General features: G+C 40.8%; 1 protein-coding gene across 1 annotated transcript in view; it reads right to left on the minus strand.

The window, feature by feature from the left end:
- Positions 1-25,809, minus strand: part of fggy (FGGY carbohydrate kinase domain containing) — a 62,260-nt gene that overhangs the window by 11,960 nt on the left and 24,491 nt on the right. The window contains exons 6-11 of the mRNA XM_041271232.1: positions 22,674-22,802; positions 11,037-11,140; positions 5,815-5,922; positions 5,504-5,565; positions 2,834-2,981; positions 1,687-1,761 (exon numbers count right to left, since the gene is read on the minus strand). Of these exons, the coding sequence (XP_041127166.1) occupies positions 1,687-1,761; positions 2,834-2,981; positions 5,504-5,565; positions 5,815-5,922; positions 11,037-11,140; positions 22,674-22,802 (626 nt within the window). The remainder of the gene's footprint in view (positions 1-1,686; positions 1,762-2,833; positions 2,982-5,503; positions 5,566-5,814; positions 5,923-11,036; positions 11,141-22,673; positions 22,803-25,809) is intronic.

Here is a 25,809-nt window from a genome sequence, read left to right on the forward strand (position 1 = left end):
AGTAAGATGGAAAGATAAGTAAACACTTGTGTCTCAATGCTCCATGCATTTAAAAAAGATAATCATGTTGAGTGTGGGGGGCCCTTACGATCCCATCTGTGCTCATCCTATTCCTAGTAGCCAAATTATCTCAAAACATTGTCAAGTAGAGTTTTAATAAAGGATCCCAATGATTTCATCCCCTTGCCACACTCTGTTTAAAGAAGTGTTTCCTACCCACTGTTCTTAGTCTCAACTTAATTTCCAACTCTGTTCTCTGGTCTTGATGTCTGTGCTGCGCTGCGCCTAAAGTATTGGTTAGGGTTTACTTTGCCAACTGCTTTCAAGATTTTACAAACTTCCGTCAGCTGGCAAACTGTGCTGAAGCAGCACCTCACATGCTCTTGCTAGTCTATAGTGCAAAAACTAATTCAGCTTACTGAATCCAGCAGAGGAAATTATGTGCTGCTGCAGGTGGGTGCAGGTGATGGACGCTACCTAACGTAGGCACATGGGAGCTCCATATTGATGCTCTGATCAGTATAGTAGACACCACTAGGATGTACGTGTAAATCCATTGTGAGCTCATGAACACAGGTTCCTTGCTGTAAGAAGCCTGTCAATACGTCCACTGTCTGTTTTCAAACACACGCTCCCTTGGGAAAGGTATGTGAACCATACCACAAGGTTTGGAAGCTAAATGAAAACATGATATATTAAGAAGCTGCTTGACTCTCAGTCAGACCTGACTAGACCAGAAGCAAACACCAAGACCCAGACGGTATTTGTCGTGGTGCAGTTTTACAGGGATTTATTTATTTATCTAATGAAGAAAAAAAAAAAAAAAATGGCAATGTTATAAAACCTTTGAAAAACAACTCCAGATCTCTGAAGTCCACTCATTTTATACATTTCTGGTGTGATTTCTCTGCGAATTGGAGTAAGCAGCTATGCACCATAGAAGCCCAATGTTTTTTTAATATTGTTTTTTTTGGAAACTTATAAAAAAAAATTAACTTTTCTTGTGGGTGGAGGGCTAATGCCACGCAGCATTGCCCAACACAAACAATTCTCTTGTTTTGGTCTGTGTTGTGCTTAAAATATAAGCTAGGGTTGTGTGTATGAACTCCTTGTAAGCTTTCATAAAAACTTCCACTAAGTCTTCCTTAAGCCTTCTTTATTCTAGGTTGAATGCAGTCAGTTCCCTTTAAATGTTTGTATTGTTGTAATTGTTTTCATTCTAGAAACAGTTGTTGAGCTGTGAAGCAGAACTGACCCCATTCAGTTTGAAACTTGTCTTCAGCCCTCATCTATAGTGATGTACCTGAATCATGGCAACTGTATGGGGCAACTATAGGAAAATATGCCATCAGCGTGATAACACAGCCTGCCCTGCTCTAACTGACTCTTTTACCTCTCAAATCAGTTTGGGCATTTTCCCCACGGAACCAAAATGTTTAAACTAGATTACCAGTTTCAAGTACAATTCCATGGGAAAGAAAATATTGCTATCAGCTTTAACGTTGACACTCCTTAACATTTCTTATTGCTGGAAAACCAAAGCGCGAACAGACTGCAGTCAGAGGTTGGGGTTGATATGTTTTTTTTTCAATCAGTCTCTTATTTTGAATGACCAGGGAAACCACAGGGTTCACAATCTTATCAAACAAACACACAAAAACAGAACGATTTTGAGTCAGTACTCACCGCGACTGCCTGAACTGTGGCTAGATATAGTCGGGCCAGGTCATCCAGAGTCTGGGAAAGTGTCAGTCCAACAACCTGGGCAAGAGACACAGACACCTGAATTGTGGAGGTAGAGATGTTAAGGGACAGTCCTTGAGGTCCACCAAGGGAGCGGTTCTGATAATGAAGTCACAACAGGTCCGAGCACCTACAAGCTTGTACAGTTAGGCAGTGGCTACAGAGTATTTCAAGTGTACAGGGTTCAGCAGTCACAGGCAGGCTGGAGGGTGCTACACTAGCAAGGAAGACAATTACTAGACCTGACCAATAGTTACAGCTATTGTATGACAAGTGTCCTGGATTTGAATTAAAAAGCCAGTCATGTTCTGCTTCCACGCTGAGCCTGACTGGCTGCTCAGAGACAGGCTGCTGTCTCTAGTGATCCATTGTGCCGTGTGCTTCTCTAAACTGCACCTCGCTGTCACTGCAGGAGAGCTGGACTGGATCTGCAGTCTGTCTGTGTCGACCTGTCTGGAACAGGTGTCACGGGTGATTCTGAGTTCATTTTTTTTTTGAAGAAACGTGATAAAAAACAAAGCGCTGGCAACTCATTACAATCACAGCACAGTTAAGCCACTTCTTTTCCATTCCTCCCCGGACCACAATGTAGCTGAGCGACAGAAACAAATTAAATATTGAATATCCAAACCAGTGAACTGTATCCTAGACATAGGGATGTTTGATGCTTCATTAACAAAGTGGTTTTCAGTTAGAAAAATATAATGCCAGTGTATTAGCCTGAACAAACCCCAGCCCCAAGCAATGCCATCTCCTTATATACATATGCAATAGTGTGTATTGGTTTATAACAATCATAAAGTAAATCTGCAGAAAATAGCAGGATGATGACAGGGCAATCCCCACATATAAAGATAGCTCTATCAGTACTGGGCAATGGCATTGGTAAATGGGTGAAAGTTGAAGGCAAAAGAAAATGAGTACTTATCAGCCTGGAGGCTTCCATTAGAGTACAATACTTCAGGATAATTCACCATTCACTCCAGTGTGTGGAGCTTAGAGCTGTGAGTGGGTATGTGAGAGAGAGAGAGTGTGTGTGTGTGTGTGTGAGTTTGAGTTTGTGACGAGGGGAAGATATGTTTTCCCTTACCATGCCCTTCAGTGCAGGGTCAGCCAGAGGAGATCGGTTGCCATGGAAATCGGGCCAAACGTGCAAATCAGCAGTAAGCAGGCCCAGGGCCGACTCCTTCTTGATCGCTTCCAGGTGACGATTCAGGAATGTGTAGATATTCTCACTGCTACACAGAACACAAGGGAAAACAAAGGGGAAAGACATTAGTTGAGAAGTTTATATATCCATGTATGTATATATTGATATAGCTATGCTTATCCCTTCAGTGTAATGTTCTTCAAACCCCCACACACATAGGCTTGTAACCATCTTTATGCATACCTTAAACGGCCTCTTACAGAAGTTAATACAGGCATCTTCTTGTGAAAGAAGTCACATCTGTTGCAGTTTGAGCGCCCACGAAGCAAAGCTGAGTACACAAACTATTACTAAACATAACAAAGTGTTGATTTTCTAACTTTAGAATTGTGCCCTATGGATAATGTCTGCACACAGGGTAAGATATCCTGGAGGCTTGACAGATCTGGAACGGCTGGTTTATTGTACGTGATTTATAAAGAACTGTAGATTTATGACTCTAAACTCTGGAGGGGCAGGGGTCACCCCAATCACGGGTGTGGGGGGGAAAGGCAGTACTTCTGCAGTAAAAGACTTTTTTTTTTAAACCAACATTTATGACTTACGATTTTTGACAACAGCAAATGCATCACTGCCAATGTTTTCTCCAAGAGAATAGATTAATGTCAGAATCTGCTCAGTGTACGAGCTTTTTGTCTTTTTATGACTATCCAGGGTCATAAAAATACCAACCACCATTTTGCCGTTCTTGAACATGTTTTGACACCCTTGATATTAAGCATTTGCCCAAAGATGCAAGGAAAATACATTACTAAGAGGGGTTGGGGGGTGCTGTGGGTATTGCTAGGGTCTGTCTTGGCTTGAATTTCTAATCAAAGCCAGGCCAGCTGGCCCACTAAACGGAGGGCACTAATTGAAAAAGCATGCTCTTCCCTGATTTCTCTTTTATTTCATTGTACTTCCATGCCAAGTCGGGTCCTTGCAACAGTCCAGCTTGGAACAACAACCAAGCACACATGGTCTTGTGTGACTGGGTTATTTATAAAGGGCAACACACTGGCAATTGGAGACTTATGCTGTAAGGGAATGTTCAAGTATTGTATCGACTTTTAAACAGTATTTCAGAGCTGGGGAAGCAGGAGCTTCACTGTACAGTACGGTGCGTTGAGACTCTCAAGCTATAGCTAATGCTATTAGGAACTGCCTTGTTTTGTCTATGTAAACCAGACGCTTTACTGCAAATGCCCCAGGTAATTCTCTCTCTGAATCAGTACACTGTATATATTATGGCTGGTTTATTTCTGTGTGGTTTGTAGAATACAGTACTGGTCAGGGTTTTAGAGACAATGCAGGTTTTGGTATGACTCCTCTCACAGGACACTCTAGCCTTATAGCATTCTTTATCGCAATGGATATTTGAGGGTTTGTGGGATTGTCCTGGCAGCCAAGGTCAGATTAATAAGCAGAAGAGTATATCAATATTTAAAAAAAAATAAAAAATTGGAATACAGAGAATTAGTTTGCCACCTTAAGATAGTTTCCTTGGAAGACCCCTGCAAGTCAATAAAATATCAAAGAAAAAAGGAAATTGGAATAGAATTAGACTTTTGTTTTTAAATGCATGTGGATTGAGTGGTGCAAGGACCCAGACGAGTAGACCTGCCAAGGTGGTGTTGCTAGAAGATCACTAGTACCATATTGATCTCTTGACCTTGACTCTACTCTATCTGTTGGCCAACCCCACTGTATATGTGAACTAGTTCTCTACGGTTTCTCACCTGGTTCAATGAAACAGCTGACAAATATGTTTTCATTTGAGCAAACAAACAAACAACAAAACACTAGCCGACGGGCGCATCTCAAGGTGACCCACCCAGGCTTTCAGCTTTTTGGGGTTTATTGAAAAATCCAACTTGCCGGAATTCATTCCTCCTTTAAAAGCCCCCCCTGTCATGCACTAATGAGGTTCCGGAGGGGGTTTGACGCATGCTTACCACATTAACCTCTGACTTCTGTACAGATGTTTATTTAGCTTTAAATCCAAGCTTGTTTTGCAACAACACTCTCGCTGCGTGGTCTAAATACACAGCACCCAGAGCAGTGCTAACCTTGACAGAGAGTCATGTTCAATAAGCTTGTGCATCAAAACAACACACAGGGCCAATTCTGAAAACACCCACACTTTTAAACAGGGCTCTGCATTCATTTCCCTTAGCTGTGTATTGTGTTTTCCTTTCTTTGACATGCGTTCTTATTTGATCCTTCCTACAAACCTATATAAGTGTTTTGATTTATTTCCATTCATTTCTTTCAACTTCTCAGTGGCTGAGTTCACAATCCAAACCAAGCCTGCCATTGGTACCTTCACAGCGTATCTCCATAGTGCAGAAACTAATCAAAATAATTAACAGGCTAATGCAGCAGGAGCTTATAGATTCCTGTGGGCTTAAGAAAGAACAGATCAATAAAAGAGTAAAATGAACTAAAAAAAAAAAAACAATTAGGAAGCAACTTGGATATTCTGAGTAAATTTCCAGTAAATCCGAGGTGAACCTTTTCAATATCAAGCGCAAAAGGCACAGATGTGGTAATAAGAGAGTAGATACAAACCTTTCTTTGGCTTTTTTCTGTAGTTCAGGGAAAGCAGCATGTCCTTTAATGATGCGATCTAACTGCAACAGAGTGAAAAAGCAGCAAGGTACAAACAATGGAACTGGATCACTGTTTAAAACATGGAAGGAAATGGAGCCCTAGTGGATTTATGTGCAGGACAGCAATAGAAATGAAGAGGCAGAACGTGGCTGAATGGGTTGACCTGCACAGAATACAGTCGTTCAGGTAGTTGGGCATGACTGTTCGATTGCAGCAATACAGGCTCAATGGGGCAGAATGACTTATGAGTAGAAGAGACCCATACTCACCAGCTTTCCTGTGGCACTCTGACCGCCTTCATTCAGCCACAGCCCCGGCACCATTGCAGAGTAGTAAGGACCCCACACACCCGGGACAAACAGAGGTCTTTCACTGATCTGAAACAAGCAGTGTTAGTAGTATTACTGGCAGCAGCAGTGTTATTAGAGAGGAAGTGGCTTCATTCAATAATAATAATATCTTTATTTTTATAGTGGACCACCATCACAAAGCACTTTACAGAGGAAGGCTGTGAACTGTGCATTATATGCAGAATCACTTACAATAGGACACTGATTTAACATCTCATCCGCAGGATGGAGCACAAGGAGGTTAAGTGACTTGCTCAGGGTCACCCAGTGGCAGAGGTGGGATTTAGACCTTGTGGTTTACAAGCCCTGGACTTTAACACTGGAGCACACTGTCAAATCAAATGTCATTTGAATTCCTTTCCTGTGTAATGCTGTTTGTAAGCACTGATCTAATATTTTGTTAGTATCACCGTTCTCTAACTCTGCTCTACCTGGCTTTGACCTGCGTTGATCTTGTCTGGAGAATCCGGGCACAGTCTGAATGGAATGAGGAAGGGTGTTCAGTGCTGGCATTTGGGATTCTCCAGACAAGCTCAATGCCAGATAAAGGCAGATTTAGAGGATACTATAGCACAGAAACAAGGACCACTAAGAACGACTGCAAATATCATAAAACAATAAGGGAAATTCAAAATGCAAACATAAAAAACCCTTTCCTCCCCCTTTAATCATTATGAAGCTGTCTTAATTTCAGTTGGTTTAACACCTTTATAGGGGCTGACAGTATCTGTTCAATAAGTCAATGATATTTAAAACATCAACTGAACATGTCAAGGTCTCATGGCCACACAGGCAAAATAAGCAGAGACCCGTGTTAGTGTGACGGATCTTACACACTCTATGGAAAAGCTGAACGTTTTTTTTTTTTTTTTAATGATTTATTTCTGCAGGGCGTCCTTTTGAACATGAACCTCGACTGGTTTACTGTTCACATGGAAAGAGTTATGCAGGGCCCAGGGGTCAACATCCCTGCCCCTGAGTGACCACATGGAGCCCCTGTCTCATCTGAGCGGTGGCACTATCAAGACTGCCCAGTTACCCCTTGATAAGATTTCTGATAAAAGCAGGGTTTTCTAGCTCAAGTCTCACTTACTAATGAAACAGCACAGCAGTACCCCAGAATACCAGGCCTGGAAGAGTCCTTGCCAACGTTTGAAACCAACCCCAGCTTTGGGAGACCTTTATTTGGAACCCTGAGCTTTCCCATGTCCTCAATTCGGATAAAAAGTAAAGCCTGTGCTTGTCAATGATGGGGGTGTGTGATGAAGGAACTCCCATTAGAACTGCAAGAGCTATTAAAACAGTAAACCTAGATTTACTTTCTGCTACGAGCCAACAAAAAGTGCATTCTTCTTGGGCATATCAACTTCTGAACCTTGGGCAATCAAAACTTTCCCACAGACACACCTTCACAGATCAGTGCTGAACACAGCCCACTGCTTCTCCACCACAGGCCACCGGTGCAGACTCTTTAGACAGGCGCAGTCAGACACCCGGTCCTTGGGGTCAGCTCCAGGCCTGCAGGGCTTATTTATGTTGCTCTATAAAAGGTCCACAAGCCTGCCTGATCGAATTCCATTCTGCGCTGTGCAGCAGCTTTACCAAGCACACTGCAGTTAACCCTTTCCACTGCCACCAGGCTGCTGCAACCGGAACTTCCCTATTCAGAGACAAAAGCTGATTGTATCTGCTTAGCAAGAGAGATCTGTCTGAGGATGTCTCTGTCACCTGTTCATATGCACAAACTAGTTATATATGTTACAATGGATGACATATGGAAGCTTATCACTTTTTAGGAAATTATCTCCTTTTTTAGAATCGGTAACCCCAATTTTTTTAAATGAACCCCCTTTTTTTAGAATATCATTCAATAAGCTCCCAACAAAAAGTACAGTTTGTTGTAGAGAAAAAAGGGTTTCCCAGTACCACTTAATTAAACAAGTCAACTTTATATACAAGAGAACTGTTTCAACCCATGAATAGATGGGCTAGATGGTGAAGCACAATCGTCAAACTTGTGTGACAGTCAATATACATTTTACCCAGCCCTTTCAATCATGCACACTTGTTTATTGAAATGATTCTGACACAAAACCTACACTACGAACATCTTGCAGACTGAGGTGAGAGGAAACGTCCGCTGTGGATGCAGAAACAAACACACGAAGCAACTGCGCTGCTTGCATCGAAATCCGATAAACATTTCTGTGCTAATCAGAGAGCAGAGGCTGGAGATAAAACTGGAATCCTGCATTTATGTACAGGGGAGGCCATACGGGTTAAACAGGGGCCATCCACGTCAAGGATCACCAACATCTCTACACCCAGGGGCCATGTATCAGGAGCGTAGGCCAGGTAACAAGCAGACGTTCCTGACTGAAAGAAACACACAGGCCTGAAAGCCAATGGAACTCCCTGTTTAACAGATACAGCTGTGTCACCCCCACCCTTCTGCTGCTAATGAGAAGCTGCTGTTGAAACAGCCCTATGCTGGCTGTGCGTATGAATGCTCCGGCTTGCCTGGACTGCCTTGGAAATGACTGGCTTACAATTCAAATACACAGATTGTTTTATTTACAGTACTCTATTTGGACAAGGTCAGTTACAAAGTCCACCACCACTTGTTTTTTTGTTTGTTTGAAATAATAACAAAAGTAAACAGAAAGCAAAAAAAAGGTCAGTGTTAGAGTCTTGTTGTCGAGATGCCAGCTTTATTTTTGTTGTTATATTCATCCACAACTCCAACACGCTATATCACAATTCTAAGTGAAAACACTTTCGCAAGTGCCTTCATTACTACACTGTCGAAAGCACAAGCCGAGAGATGCGTCTGCTTCATTTTCTTTTTTAAGTTTAACACCAGGGATATTCAATAAAGCATGCAGTAATTTAGAGGATAAATGGATAGTTTTCAACTATGGTTTTCTGATTCTCCCCACCTGTTTCAAAGTTAAACTCTGAATGCACTAATTATCCAGTTACAACAGACCGAATAACAGTCATAAGTGCCTAAAAATTTTAGACAAAGCATCTTCTTTCAAAGAGGCTTTGTTTTTTCTATACAGGGCTGGAGAAGTAGCGTTTGCCTGGATGGCTGGGGTTTGGCCAAGACGCCCTTTTCTCTCTTTTTGACACTTTTTTTGGTCGCCAATTGGCATCAAACAAGCTAATTAGAAAACCTTGAAAGACCTCTTGTGCATGAGCCTTTTGAAGGCTCTAGTGTTAGTGCATCTGTAACCAGCTGTTATTAATGGCACAGAGACCTTTGTTGCTTTCTGGTTTCTAAGGAGGAAACGCTGATGTGTGCAAGGCAGATAGGGCGTGAGTTTGAGAGCTCGTCCAACTGGCAGCTCCACCAGGCCAGCTCTCCCACACGCAGGGCTGGGCTGTCAGGGTACAGAGCAGGAGCGACAGGCCTCAAAGCACGCAGTCGATGAAACGGTAAAAAAATAAAAAAACACAAACAAAAAAAATCACAGTGAACTGCAGGCCGTGCAGAGAAACTTCTAGAAGATTGAAAGATTATTTAGCTTCAAATGTCATTCTTCTCTGTTTTACTTAACCCCACCCCCACCGCCCCTCCTCCTGTTTATTCTTTATTTTTTAAATAGTTGAAATGCTTTGAATATAAATTCAAGGGCTGCTCTTATGTTTAAGTTGCTTGTCTGATATATTTAACATAGGCTAGACCAGCCAAGGTGTCTATAAAGAAGTAAGAGACAGCAGCATCTATTAATCCTATTAACAAAACAAACCCTTACATTATACATGTCTATGACAGGCCACTAGAACTGAAGAGCAGCTCTCAAATTCAGCTGAAGCCCCCCTAACACAGACTTCTACAAACAAAGCTACCAATATTTGAAAAAAAGAAAAAGGCCATTGCAAAAGATAAAAGGATAGTATAAAAAATATAATGTTTTGCTATTACAGTTCTGAACGGTTGAACAAGCAACTGCAAAGCCAGACCCAAGAGGTATAAAAGTAATGGAGTCTGTTAAGGGCATGACCCTGATTGATCTCCCAGCCTTAAAAGCATTCTTCTTGGTCTTGAGGCTGCACAAGTGCAGTGCAAACTACTTCAAGGTGAGTGTAAATTACAAGATAAAGGCTGGGGGACACAAGGTACTTGAGTTCAGTAGATTCAGCCCTCCCTTTAAAAATTGCATGCCAAGATGTAAAGATAAGCAGGACAATGCAATCCCTACAGTGCAACCTGCTGTGTATTTGAAAGAAGTACCGGCTCGGCGGTACAATGCGTTCCTTGTTCTTCCTGCAATTTAAGAGCCCACTGTTTCCTTAACATGGTTTTGAACAGGAAGCATGGGCAAACATTTCATTTGCCTTGGCTTCCCTTCCCAGCTGAACAGTTGTACATCAGCATCAGGCAGAGTTACTGAGCTATCATTTGATTATATGCCATTCAGAATTGGGAGCAGAAGATAAAGAAATCTCTGCCAAAAGTGGTTATACATCTGACATGTCTGATTACACTACATCACAAAACTAACCTCAACCAAGCAGTATTATAGAAGGAGTTGTTTAAAGGCACAGTGCAAAAGAAACAGCAATACTACTACTACTATTACTATGATTAATAATAAGAATTATATGTATATATATATATAAACAGCAGTCAGAATAACTCTGATTGTGCATTAGCATCCTCAATTGGCACGTCCAATTCAACATGATAATTTATCAAAAGCCAGATTAGTAAGCTTCTGAAAAGCAAAACCTATTAATGCATTAATAAGCTAATTGCTCTGAGAATGACAGCGAAGGTCGGCATTCTCACAAGATTCCCACACATTGCGGAGATCTAACGCAGATCTGCGCCAGTGAGTCATGCAATCAAAACAAAAAAGTGTTTTTTGAAAAGAGTCGGCTGATCCCCTGGTACTCCTGTGGAAACCTCATTCTGCATCTAAGACTGGTAACTTCTTTTTATTTCTTTTTTGTAGCCCTCTCTATACAGTTGGCTGCAGTGTGTGCCAAAACCACAACAAAGGAAGTCCTTCAGTTCTCTTGAGAAATATATTTATCAGCACAGAGCAGATTGGCTTTCAAAGGTGTCATTGTAGGCAGGCTACGGTAGCAGCAGCTGAAGAAGATCAAAGACAAAAGACAAGACTACTCACTGCCATGTGACAAGAAGAGGTTCCGCAGATCAGAGCCAGGCGAGATGTGATTGGCTGGGTTTCACACCGAAGGTTGTGTCCTGTCATGTCCACTCCAACCACACCTGGAGGAACAGAACATGGACAAGCATTGGAATTTCTGATTCCCAGACCATCAGTGTCAGCCAAGAGCCTGACAGAACAACATATAGCTGCACGGGATATACTACCAAAGTAATGCAGGCATCTCAGCTACATAGACCTCAAATCAGCAGTTTTAACTCATGCTTTCTAATACTACTTTAGGTTAAAGCCATCAGTTTCTATGCAATATATGGCATCTTCTGACTTAAACGTTAACTGAAAACTCACTGTTTCATAATTAGCTGTGTCTGTGTGTGTGTGTGTGTCTCTCTCTCTCTCTCTCTCTCTCTCTCTATATATATATATATGGCTTCTAGTTTTCAGATTTTATTTTTGATTACGTGATGTTCTTTTAAACATATTTTGAGCCGATTCACTATCTTACCAAACACTAATTACCAAAGGAAGCTGTTTCTTTTTAGCCTCATATCTTGAGTTCACAAACGACGTGCACTGATCTCACCTGATTCTATTTGAACTTGCATTTGGTTCTTGCTCTAATCGCCAAATTCAGCTTATTTATTTCCACTATGTTAGTTTCTAGCAGTGCGTATATATATATATATATAGAGAGAGAGAGAGAGAGAGAGAGAGAGAGAGAGAGAGAGAGAGAGAGAGAGAGAGAAACACACACACACGTCACCTTTTATTTGAGTTCTGATAATTAAGGTTGTAACTGTAGAATTTCAACAGCATAAAAACACAAATAAATCTAATGAAAACTGAACACCAGTACAGTGAAAGGCTATGTGTGTTTTATCATGTCAGTCTGGTAGCACTCCTAAGCAGACAAAATAGTTACCTTCACTAATTTATTACCACTTAATGATTGAAGTTAAAGAGGAGCCAGACGCTGCTCATTTATTACTTTTCTCAAAGATCCTACAATTTACAAGAATCAATTCCTAGAAGAAAGATGCTATTTTCCAAAATGATCTATGAACGAGCAAATGGCTTTTGGTGAATTCAGATAGTGATGTCATTTCAGAAAGAGGTTTTAATACTTCAGCTCTTCTGTGTTTATTTGATTTACACAGGTTCATTGAGGGACCAAATAGGGCAAGATGTGTCCTGATTGTGGAGAATGTCTTCACTGACACAGACCAAGCAGATATCACCAGAGGACCATCCCAACAAAGAGCCAGTCATTTTAAATGTTCACGGCATTACCCCAAGCGTTTGTCTAACTGACCTTGTTTCTTATAGTTGCACCCTCTGGGTGACCTGAGCTAACCCGCTTGCATTCAGAAGGTCTAATCCACTGACAGTAATCTCCCACAATGACTTTCTGACAGTTAAAATGAGATGCAGTGCAATCTGATTGCTGTTGAGCACTTGAGTGAACTATATTTTAATGGTCTTCGATCACTGACCAGTGGACAAGCGCCTCCTTGACAAAGCCACCATTGTGCTGGGCTCGCTGGCTCCCACAGAGGCCAGGAGAGGGGGTGGGAGCTGAACTGCACTGTTGAGGTCCCTCCAGGGCAAGGCTGATATCCATTGGCAATGCTGGGAAGGTACCACTATGGTTGCCTAGCTTGCACCAGCTCCACGGATTAAAGGACATTAACTCACAAGATAACTAACACCAGTAAGTCTTATCTAATATGTTTCGTAGGTCTTATACAGTACACAATACTGCATCTTTCTGTAAGATGCCAGTGCAGTGCAGAGTATGTAATAGTTAAACACAGTTATCTGATTAGCCCAAAACTGTGGAGTCATCATTGAGTTGTCTGCTGAAAAGATTACGGAGCGGACCGCTGAATTTGTGAGTGCAGATCTGAGATGATGAGCCCAGGAACCAGACTGGAATTAGAACATGTTGATGCCCGTATGTCCCTGAATGTGAGTGCAGATTTATAATTAAACATTTATAACCAACGTTGAAATAGACGTTATTGGCAGGACCAGACATATACAGGTAATGTGGGGAGGTGAGAAGTTAAGCTAAATAGTGTAGTATTCCCATCTGTAGTTATATCGTGCGGTGAGTGGTTCAGCCAAGCACATCTCAGCACTTCAGTGCTTTACCAGAACATAACAGCATTCAAAACTGTGCTGTTATCAGACAACAATGGAACCATTTACACAAGGCAGAATTCTTACCTGGTATTCTTGGGCATGCTACGAGATCGTGTTAGTGGGAGTTTAATCACAACCATATACATACACACACACACACACACACATATATGACATTTTGCATTTGTGAATTCTAGTAAGTATGTTATCTAAAGCTGAGGGAACACAAAACCACTTTTTCAAGATGTGACTTGAAACCTGGTTTCAGAAGATCTAGTTTGAGGCAACTTTTCTGTATCAAACCCCAAGTCTCCTCCGGTGTGCCGTGCAGTGGCCTGAAACCCAGTCTCCTGAAACAAAGTGACTTTTTGTTCCCTCAGCTTTAAGGGAAGGAATTGAAATAACAATAAAGAGCAGCACTGCCACCACTGCAGCATTTGTAGCCCATCGCAGTCGCTCATGTTCGGCACCAGACTACAGACAATGCTACTTTCCTGGAGGTGTGGTTTCATTGCAGATTTAATCAGTGCACATGATGAGTTACAGATCTCTAATCTCACTGCTCGTCCATCACTGTACATAACTGAGAACTTGTCTACATCAGACGTTTCAAGCTTGTACCCTAGGCATATCCTGAATGGTAGAAGTATGTCCATATTTTACAAAAGGGGGTTAAACCCAATGTCACCTTTCTTATCCTGTAAGACGCCCTTGTTATCTTCATCTCCTCAGGTGCACCAAGGCACAGATGTTTCAGTCCTACATAAGCCCTGTAATCTTTCTGTCACTCTCGGCTGCTGAGCGTAATCCACATCTAACCTTCCCCACTGCTAACCCCTGGTTATTACTCTTTTCAATGGCACATGCCCAAGGTCAGAACTCACAGCCCAGAATCATCCATGCAAAGCTTCACATTCCGTCATCTTTTTGCATTTCTTTTTTTTTTAAGCAGCACAGTAAACAGGCTCTGGCTGCTCTAGGGCTTATACATTTTGTTTCTGTATTTGGGTTAAACCCAAAAACTCCTCGAATAGACACATAGTGTATATGAATAAACACATGTGCAGTTGTCTGTGATTCAAATGCAACAGAGCAGAACTGGCGCTCTCTCTCTCTCTATATATAGTAGCGATCTCGGTTCCTGCAGGCAGGCGCCTCACACCAAGCGAGGCAATCCACATGGAGGCGGAGGGCAGGCACGAACCCAGGACCTCTCCACTCCTTTGCACAGCGGTACCGTAGCTGTGCTTAATGCGAGAGAAAGAGAGAGAGAGGGGAGAGAGATAGATGTCATCAATAGTTTGCAAACCCCAATGTGTCGAAATATACACACGTTGGGGATTTAAACTGTTGGCGAAAACTTTGTTGTCAACACTGTGCTTACGCATTTGTTTATTTCTTTCTAAATAAAACCCAATTTCTACCCGGATATTTATTCTTTCTTGATTATATATCAAAAATTTAATCCAATTTCACCGGAATTCATAAAAAAATTTCACCCAAAACAATGTTTTATTCAATGTAAACTCCGCTGGTCTTTACATCTGCCAAATCTGTTGAAGAGAGCACAGAGCAGGTGTGTATTTGTATACATAAACGCTTGTGCATTTCTGTGCATATGCCCCTATATACCCCTATATCCCTATAGTTGGTCATTTTTTCACATAATAATAATAATAATAATAATAATAATAATAATAATAATAATAATAATAATAATAATAATAACAGCCTATAATAGTTCTACTACTACAGATTTGTTCTGAATTTATTTACATAAACAAAAGATCTGCTGCCTTGGCAACATTATAAAACAGAAACAAAAACAAAAAAGGTTTTAAGAGAACTGATCCCTTCTGAAGACAGCAGGAATGACTTTGACGATCTGTTTTTGAGATGCTTGCAGATAAAAGCCACAGAAAATCAACTCCTATCTCACCTTCCACTGATACATGAAAGAGTGCATAGTTGTGGTGGTGCTCGCTGGCAGATCGGTGTATCAGATTCCATGTTACCAGATGCCTTTCATATGAATAACATTAGCTTTAATTGATTTTGTAATAACTGTCACTTAAGCACCCTGAGATGTTTGATATACTGTACACTCTTGTGGAATACAGATATTTAAGCAGCCATTGTTCCAGCTCTGACGCTTTTGTGCCTCCCAGCTCGTATCAGTAACAGAAACACATCTGCACCTGCCTTTGGTTTATGTGAGCCTCAAAGCCCATCGCATTTAACTCTGTGAACATTAAAAACAAAACATTTCTAATCTTGGAATTTACCATTGTTTGAAGCTTAAGGTGTAAATTAACCCTGTGCAACACTAGCGTTGCCTGTTTCGGGGCACTGCCGGTATCACGGTTCCAGTTCACTTTCATAGGATAATGTGAAAGACAGTGGCCAAGACACTTTCTGATCTGTTTGTTTGGTTTTCCAGCAGGCATGGTACAGTCTGGATAGAACTTTCCCAAGCACTGGAAAAGCCTTTCTAACCAGGCTGCAGCTGCTATAATTGCCTGTTTTCCCAGAGGCTCCCCAACCCAGCTCGTAATGAAGCCTTCTGGCATAATTACTGAGCTACACCTGTTGCTTTAGTTACAATTGGTACATTATTCTCCCCGTTCCCCCACACCAATCTCAACATGCTCTGTGACATTCCTGTTCATCTGAGCATCGCTGTTATGAAATTAAACACGTTTTCCATGGTAAGACATAAGGTTTTTTTCTTTATTCTTTAGTGGATGTGTACAAACTCAGTGCTGCAGCATTAAGCAGTTCAGCCCTGCTGTGAACCTGCGAGATGATCAATGAGGTTTATTAATTGACCCCTAATGAGGTCAGTTTTGGGTGAAATGTTGTGTTTGGCATACTGTAGAGGGTCAACGGGCAGAATTCAGGAAATGGTGGCTCGAGCTGTAATACCAGGCAAGCCAATATCCAGTGGTCTGAACTGCTTCCAAAGCTTCCAAGCCTTATCCTGCAACATCTTGGAGCAGCACGATGCTGTAAATGACCTGCAAACCTGGCTGTGGATCAGGGTAGAAATCTCTTTCTTGAATGTGTTTTCTTGCAGAGCACTGGTATTTTCAACATAAACCCACCAATTAACCATCTTCTTAGGGATTTCATTGCATGAAATATTATTTTGTATGGGGGGGGGGGGGGGGGGTGACATCCTCATTAGGTCATCATGCATTTTTGTCTTCCTTATGTCCCCCACATTTAAAAAAAAAAAAAAAAAAAAAAACTGTCCCTGTGCATGAAAGGGTTAAAGAACTGGATTAAACCCTTTGAAAACATGCCAGCCGATAACAGAGCTTCATACAGTAAATGGAGATGTAACTGCTGTATAACAGCTAAGCAACTAGATACCAGATGTTGATTTTTTTTCAGTTTACAAGCAACAAATATGATATATTATATTAGCTAATCCTAAGTGTGAACAGAACAAGAAATAAATCACCTCTGTTTGAATATACGTCAACGTACAGCACAGTAAGTCAAATCAAGTGTTTAATTAAACTGCTTCACCACTCAGAAACAGGGACAGTACCGTCTAGTTAACGTTTGGTTTCCTTTGGCACAGCTACAGCTGTTCAAGCTGCAAAACACAGCATATAAATGAGGCCAAATTCTTAATACCAACAGGCATGCAGGCTTGCATAAACAAGGGCGTCTGCAGAAATAAGTCACTTGCACTCGTTATCATCTCCAAGAAGAAGACAGACAATTCTTCTTGTTTAGAAAGCAACACGGCAATGAATGGATTTGTTGAAAACCTGCCCACAGCGCCACAGATAAGGTTTTGGATCTGGAAGTAATTTACCCTCCAATTTTAACTTTGAGGGAGTAAAATCTGTATTTATTTTATACAGATAAATAAAACAAGGAAATGCATTAATTAAGCAATAATGACCTCCAGGCAGGGCATTTCCTGGCCGTTAATGGCCGGGAAATTAACGGCCAGGAAATGACCTGCCTAGGTCATTATTGCTATTATAAACTGTCTTTATGGTTTTAACAGCAATAACATTAAGATTTATAACCTTTTATATATTTTTTGTTCTGCGGTGCTCGTCCCAGGCTACTGCAGTGGTTCTCGAAGGTATAATTCATTCAGCCTGTGAACAACGAAAGGAACTATTTCTACTTAACAAAACAAACGTTAAAAAAAATAAAAATACAGTTTAGTTTTTAATTTATTGAAGACAGGGAAAACATTCAAGACCGATGTGTTTCGTCTGCGTTTTTTGAAAAGTTACAGAAAAAAAACTGATTCTATAACTAACAGTATTATTAAACAAATTAATTAAGAAAGGAATTCAATTAGCAGTTTAAATATTTGAGTTGTTTATTTTGTAAAGTTAATTGTTTATTTATTTCACGTTGAATTGCAGGTTTCCTGTGAAAGTACAGTTTTGAAACATAGCAGGTTTGTTCGTAGCTGAGATTTTTAAGAGTGGAGCAACGCATCAGGCTTCGGTTTTTGAATATGCTTTTGCATATTGTGACCTGTTATAGCCATTATTTCATGGGTTTGTTGTGGTTCTGACAGTTGACAGTTATAATAGATGTTCTTTTTGGCGGACTGGTACCTTGCTTTATCAGTGATAGTTGTGTGGACATTGTGAGGGCATTTCCTGGCCGTTAATGCTCTCTACAGCAACCAATCAGAAGACAGCATTTCCGTTCTATTTCTCTGACAGGTTTATTATAAGTTATAAAACAGTTTGTTTAATATTATATGCACCTTTCTTTAGAGGTGCCTCCGACGATGGTTCCAGTTGGATTTGTAGCTGGACTGGAGTGTTTATACTTCAACCTGTGTAGCTTTGCAATTTTCTTATTCTTACTGTGATTGACTGCAAAGACAACAGGGCTAGCCAGAGATTGGATAATGTTGTTGGGTTGGTTTTTCTTGTGTACAGTTTCCTAGTAACTGAAGACATTGTATTCTGGGAGATGTAGTTGTTAGTGGAAGTTTTAGGGGAGACAAACAAGCTGTGCAGTAAAATTGCTACAGGTATTATTACACATTCAATTTAAATTTAGTGCATATGTCAGATTTTCTAATGTGTAAAAACGACTGGTACGCAGCTTATCTGGACCACTGCCTACCCATAAACACATCTTAAAGACCATAATCAGTACAAGTAACTCCTGCGCACTTCTAGTATAAACTGCGATAAAGCAAAGTCAGTTCACAGAGTAAGCTCAAGAAGGAGCTGGTGCATGTATTAGTCAAAGCATTTACCCATCTGACTTCCTTATAGTTTTAATGAGAAATGGCTGATTTCATAGACCTCAGATCAGCAGTAATCTTGGACTACTCAATATTCATTTAGGATAGTCTGAGATTAGAATTACAACAGCGTCAAAGGACCATACAGACATTCTAGATGACCAAACCCAGCAAGAGCGAGAGTTAGCACAATAGCGTCACAAGAGAACAATGTGTCTCAAAGCCAAACCAATCCTTTCTGGAAGCTGTCTGCAGCAATACAGTAACTTTCAGGTCCTCTGATTAACTTTAATTGTATTTTAAAAACAGCTACACCTTAACACAGAGCAGTTTCTATGACTGCTGCCATCTGGCTGGGGATAGAGACACAGATGACTGACACCAAGCCGCAATCAGAGCTGAGCCGAATTCACGGTGACAGCAGAGGTTTAATGAGACTGAACCTCGAGTCTGCACAGTAAAGTTGGACTACCATGCAAATGAATTACAGTATACAGCACATTTTATAAGGGGTTTAAACTGCTGTGCATCCTGAGGATGAGGCTGCAAAGAGAAATGGCTGCAGTCCAAGCTTACCTCCATTCCTGTTTTTCATGTTGTATTTAACTGATAATGTTGGCTCTTCTGCCCTGACAGATGAATCTCAAAACAAAAAGGTTTTGTGGCAGCTCAGGGCTCTTATGGGACTGTAAAAGTGGATTATTACTAGGGCTGGCGGAGCTCTTTTGTTTGTGCAGACTCAAGGGCTAAAAGGGTCAAGCAGTCTCATTTTTCATCTAACCCAATAACTCCCTGCCTTGTCCTATTCAAACACATATTTGCAAGAATTCTTTCAGTTCCCCCAAAATGAAGCTCGGCTTTGATCCCCTGACTGCACCACAAAAAAAGCTGTTTCTATAAATAAATTCCTCTTCATCATACAGCTCGCATTATCAAGCATTCAAATTTTTCCCCACCCTTGCGGTTAAACTGTTTCTCATTCATATCCCTCCGCCGCACTCATCCAATGCGGTTCCACAGACACTAAGGGCTTCAACTGCTCTTTCTTGTAAGTGGTATGCAAATAATGATTCGGTCAATCTTATTGAAAGTCCCGACACATAATGATTCTATTCTATACTAACCCAGATGGAACTCTGCTTTATAGAGAAGAATGGCTTGCATTGCAAAGCACCGACCGAAACAAGTAGAGCGTGGGTGTTTCATTGAGAGAGTGTTTACCGGCTACATCAAACTGATCCCAAGTAAAAACGAGCTGCATGCTATGTGGAAACAATGACTAGAACATCACAAGGCTAACCTGTAGCTGATAACAGCAGCGCCTGCAGGAACAGTGCTGGGTGAGTTATGTTTGCCAGTGCACAATACGGATTTCAGGCTTTACCCCACCATTAACACTTATTGTTTTGATGTTGCATTGTATTTCTTTTTTGATATTCTACTGTAGTTGAAAGTTCCACAGTCAGCTACAGCAAACCCACTAATGGAGCTACCTGACTGGTGAATACACACCCTGACCAAGTATTCTGTACGATTCTCTAAGCTAAAACAGCACGCTGTTTCTTCAAAGTATTTTTACACTAATGTAATAGTCTAATAACTAAGAATGATTTATTACAGACAATAAAAAACGAGCATGTAAAATTGCATCAGTCAATTCAAACCGTGAAAAATCCAAACATGTTTTTGAGGATGCTACTGTACTTTTAGGACAACAAAATGTGTACCAACAAGCTAGGAAGAAATAGAATAAGTGCCTGGTCTCCTGTGCTAACACTTCAATAATGAAAACACTGGCTATTCCAGGACAGTCCACAGGTCTGCTGCCCAGCAATCTGACTAATATTGAAATATCTTCTACCACACTCTCGTAGTTTAAATTGGCATGCAGATCTCCAAGAGCAAATTCCTTTGGAACTCTCCTACCCTGACAACCTCAGTAAACATGTGCAATGAAAAGGGGACATGCAAAAGAGGAGTGGTTTTTATTTATTGTTTCCATCTGGGACTGACTCTATATTCTGCACCAGTACACAATGAAAGCTTGCTCACAATCTCCTGGCAGGCATGCAGTTTGCACCATGCGGGATTCTATAGTCCACAAAATGCTGTTTCTTAATTTGACTTTAGTAGCAGTACCTACAGCTGAAGTGAATGGATATCCCGCATGGCAGCATCTTTGCACACAACACATTTTACGAACAATGTTTCAAATAAACAAATTCGGGGAACATCAGTTCAGTGTGGATGTATTTTTACATTGTGAAAAATCATCTAAACTGCAGTAATATTGAACCAATAAAACTAGAATCAACATGAACAGCAGCTGCCTGGACTTCAAGTCAGTTAACCACATCACTACAATGGAGCCTGTGCTGGGCTGAAACACCAGACGTATATACAGTTAGACATTAAGGGAGAGAGTCTCAGTTTTATTTTACTCCCAAGTTGTTATTATAGAAAGTTAAAAAAAACAAATTCCAAATCCCAAACCTATAAGAAACAACTTGAGACTACTTACAAGCCCCTGAATGAAATGTGTCAGTTAGTTAGCAATTCTGGACTGCCAATTCTATTGGGTGCAATTTTACATTTCTGAAAAAAAAAAAAAGGTGCTAATGATAATTAAAGATAATTTCGCGCTTGAGATTCTATCCCTAAGTGTACATGTACAGTATACGTGTGTATTGTGTGACCCTGTGCAAGTCACTTAACCTCCTTGTGCTCCGTTTTTGGGGTGAGACACTGTTGTAAGTGACTCTGCAGCTGACGCATAGGTCACACACCCTAGTCTCGTATCTTGTAAAGCGTTTTGTGATAGTGGTCCACTTTGAAAGGCGCTATATATAAATAAAGATTTGCTTTGTAAGGCTAATATTAGCTTGTCAAGTAACTATTTCTGGTAAATAGCTTCTCTCTGCTCTGAAACCCCCAGGGATTAAGCAGTAAAAGTGTCCAAGAGCAGTGTGCGGTCACGCAGAGCTGTGCCTGCTTCCTGTGTGGGGCTGTACTGGCACGGTTGTGTGTGGTGGGCTCCTCCGTGGGGGAGCCCCTCGCACTGCCAGCGACTGATTCACTGCTGAGGAGGAGGTGAGGGGGCAAGCCGGGGGGCTATCCTGGATGGGATAGAGGGGCTGAATCAGTAAGCAGAATATAAACCACAACCACAACTACCACCGGCACCGGGCTAGCTGGGACATTACTGACAATAGGGACGTGCAATTCAATTCCGATTAACTCAAAACAGCAGTTTGGGCTTGGTTTCAGAAAGTCCATAGCCACACCCCTGCAGTATTACCCAGAAAAGGGATTTTACTGGGTTGGAGGGTGGTCCTTACATTTGAGCACACACACACACACACACACACACACACATTATATATATATAATATATAAGAAATAGGCAATATAGGTACACAGAAATTTGAATAAATGATAAATCTATTATAACAGGATGTTTCGGACAAGTCCTTCTTCAGCTGGATGTAAAAAGCAGTGCTGTATATATGTGTGTGTGTGTGTGTTTTGTATGGCTCTTAAGAACTCCCTGTTACTTGTAAGTCTCTTTTAAACTAAAAAGGTTCTGATCCTGACCAAAGACAACTCTGAAGAGGCCCATGGTTAAGAATTACCAGAACAGCAACCCCTCACTGCTACCACTAGACCACAGGGCACAGTGCAGCCGCACCTTCCTGGTGCCAGACTAGAGCACCAACAAGTTAGAGAGCTGTCACCTCCAGGGGACAGCTCCCTGGGCTGGTAATTATAGACAGAGCAGCGATGCTTCAATCCACGCTGCAGCCAGAGCAGGGGGTTAATGATGCACTGATTAACAATCCCCTACAGACATGACAAACACTGCACACAATACCTGCTATCAGACTCCAGCTGTATATTACTTTTCTACTTTTTATCCAATGACAGAAATGTTATCATTATATATATATATATATATATAAATATATATATATATATATATATATATATATATATATATATATATATATATACTTTATATACATTTTAAATATTCAGCACTCTCTATGAACACAGTATAAAGCCATGGCCAAAAGTTTTGTATCATATAGAATTTTAGGATTGAGACAATCAAAAAAAAAATAATTATGACCCAACATTAATTCATTCTATGGGGCGATGCAAATCTTTTGGCCGTAGCTGTAGATCTGCAGCTCAGTAAGCAGCCTGTGGACTGACAGCCCTGGAGGCTGCAGCTCTCGTGTTACCCAGCCCTCCTGCGTGAGCGTCAATCAGGGAAGCAGCCACCGCAGTCCCCTCGCACATGCCTAGCTCCCGGGCCGCCTCGCCGCTCAGCCCCGCTCCCAGTGGAGCTCCAGGAGAGGACACCTGCACGCCTGAAACAGAGACACCAGGGACAGGGGATCAGGACTAGGCAGGAGATTTGGGAATGTATTATTCAAAGCTATTGAACCAGTGCTTGTTTTCAGACAGGAAAAAATAAATAAAACACAGTTAAGCATTAAGGTTTTCAATTAAATTTCCCTAACCCTAAAATGAACTTCAGGGACACTTTTAGTTGCTGATTATACATTTTTTTAACTCTGAGGTTATTACAGCACAGCAGACATTGAGAAAGGCTTCTAGTCAAAATGTTGGTGAAATAATTTGATAAGTTTCATTTGCTGTTCCTACATATATCACCATTGAATGTTTTATAGGTACCGCAGTCCTCCATATGCTCTCGGTGCTGGGCCTAGTGCCTAGGACAGGAAATATTTACCTCCGTTTCACTACATTTTAGTAATCTATTTTTGTGTTTTACATTTATTTGTAGGAGTAAATGCATGTACTGTAAATGTGATGATCTGTGTTGTTAATTTGTTTATATGGCACAAATTATACAATAAAAAGCAAGAACAAATTCTGGTTTCCATTGAAAAGGAAATGCCCAGACCTCACTTGCTAATTATCGGCTTGTTAAAAACAAAATCTGCACAAGGGACACTGGGCTAGATTCCCAAAGCTATTTAGTCCAAATCCTCATCTGCGGCATTTCTTTCTGAAACAGCCATTCTAAAACCAGTAAGAAAGAACTTAATACTACTCACAAGCCCCTAAATTTAAAGTCTTGGAGTTGTTTATTTCAGGTAACTTTGATAAAAAAAAGAAAATAGCTTTGAGAACTTAAAAATAAACTAGAAAACTAAAAGACTCCTGAGCAGAGTGCACTAAATTGCAGCATTGTGATCAGAACTGGAATGTCTTTTGATTTCCCGGTACAGTAATGCTTTTTAAAATGAAAGTTATGTGAAGGGTTTGGGTTTCAACATTATCAATATCAGAACCACCAAAGCAATGGTGCCCATTTCCATTTACTAATAATATTGTGCACCCCCTGGGGGAAACACCACTTCTTCAATGGACTTGAAACATGGGAGGTATAACAAAAAACAAAAAAGACCTCCAATCAACCTGGCTATCTTGGAGTTTATATTCTCGATGAAACATATGCTCCAAAACAGCTGAATGAATATCATTCATAATGATCGTGGTGCTGATTGCATTTTGGGGATGATCTGATCAGCAGGGAGGGAAAGGTGTTAATGTCAGTGTTTTATATAGTAAGTGGGTTCAACATTTTGCCCCCTGTTGTATGTCTAGGATTATTTATTTGAAGCTATTAAAGTATTTGCTCTCATTTTCAAAACCGCTGTATCTGGAAAATGTTGATTCCTTGAGGGGGCTTCTGGGCATGGCTTCCTCAAGCCTTGCATCCCCTCACACTGGGGGAGTGTCAGCACCTCAAAGAGCTCAGCACGACGCCCCTCGATCACCAGGCTCACACAAATATAATGCAGGGATTGTAGACAGGTAGCCCCCTGTCTGGATTCAACACCTTGCCCTTTGTACCAAAGCAGCCACCCACAGCCTTAGCAGAAAATAACTCATTCTACAGAGACTACTTCGCTTTAGAAGCTATACCTCTTCAGTTTTGTTGCATACCTTGTATTACTGGAAAACAAATATTGGGAAACTTTGCGAAGTATGGTTTTTCTTGTTTACAGTTTGGGTGTATCATTTATTTACTGTATAGCTGTTAGGGGCAGGGCTATCTTGTAAGCCTGCTGTGTTGTAAGCCTGCTGCTCGCCCAATCGGTGAGGAACTTCCACACTGGGGAGGCGGAATTAAAAGAAATACGTAGTTCAAGTTTAACTGCAAACAGTTACATAGCCTTTAAATATCTAAACGCTTGGCATTTGCATCTCTTCAAATCACATTACAGTACAGAACTGAAATGTCAGAAAATATACATGAAAAGGTCCCTGAACAGCCTTTGTGTAATCTACTGTACATCAAGTCTAAAATACTCTACAGCACGGTAATCTTTCTCAGTATCACAAAATAACTGCAGTTATGCCAATTATTTCCTGCACTGTGACAAACTCACCTGGATTTTACTGTAAATATCTTCTATTTGCATTGACCTAGGTTCCCCTACCTAAACATTTACATAACACCTCCAATGATGTGTCAGCCAATTACATCATAACTTTTGATCTATTATGAACTACTTCAAGGTGGTTAAAAATGCTGACAAAGACGACAGCAACAGAACAGTGCATCGACTATGACTGTGGACACAAACGAAGCCCCTGACACATACAGACATGGACAGTAAAGCATTCTGACAAGATGGAGAAAGACTTTGTGGCAATGCTTGTAAAAATGACACAAATGCATTACCTATTATATGTGTTACTAGACGTTTAGTATACAAATAAAATGTGAATGTAGTAATTCTTATTTAAGGAACTCAAACCCATTTTTAAATACTGTACATTCAAAAATGAAGTTGCAAGGACACTTAATGGTACACGAAACTGAAAAGTTTACTCTCGACTGTAAAATCAAACGCATGTAAAATCAGAAATAGATTTCTCAACCCCGAGCGGAGCTGATAACAAATGCCTTCACGTTTTCTTACTCTTAGATTTCATCACTTGCGCTGGGTTTCTGTGCCTCAGGAAAAGGCAATGATTGATAACCAGCTCCCTCCTAAAGATAAAGCACATGCCTCTATTAGGAGGTGTTCTCATCCCACAGGACCATCTCAACCCCATAGCATATTCGGTCAAATCTGGGTGAACCCTAATTATAAATGTCCTTGCTGCTATTCTATAACTTGCATTACAATGGCTTATCAACGTATATTAATGTCTGTTAAAGAGTACACTGCAAACGTAATCCATCTCAAACGTCAATCGTACTGTATATAGTTAACTTAGGTAGGGCAGTAACATACAACCCTCTCACTTCTGCAAGTTCAAAAGCAGAGCTAGCAGTCAGGGTTGGGGTCAATCTGCTTCTTCAATTCCATTTCCTTTTTAAAATCAGTTCCC

This window comes from Polyodon spathula, chromosome 14, assembly GCF_017654505.1.
Source record: "Polyodon spathula isolate WHYD16114869_AA chromosome 14, ASM1765450v1, whole genome shotgun sequence".
Lineage (NCBI taxonomy): Eukaryota > Metazoa > Chordata > Actinopteri > Acipenseriformes > Polyodontidae > Polyodon > Polyodon spathula.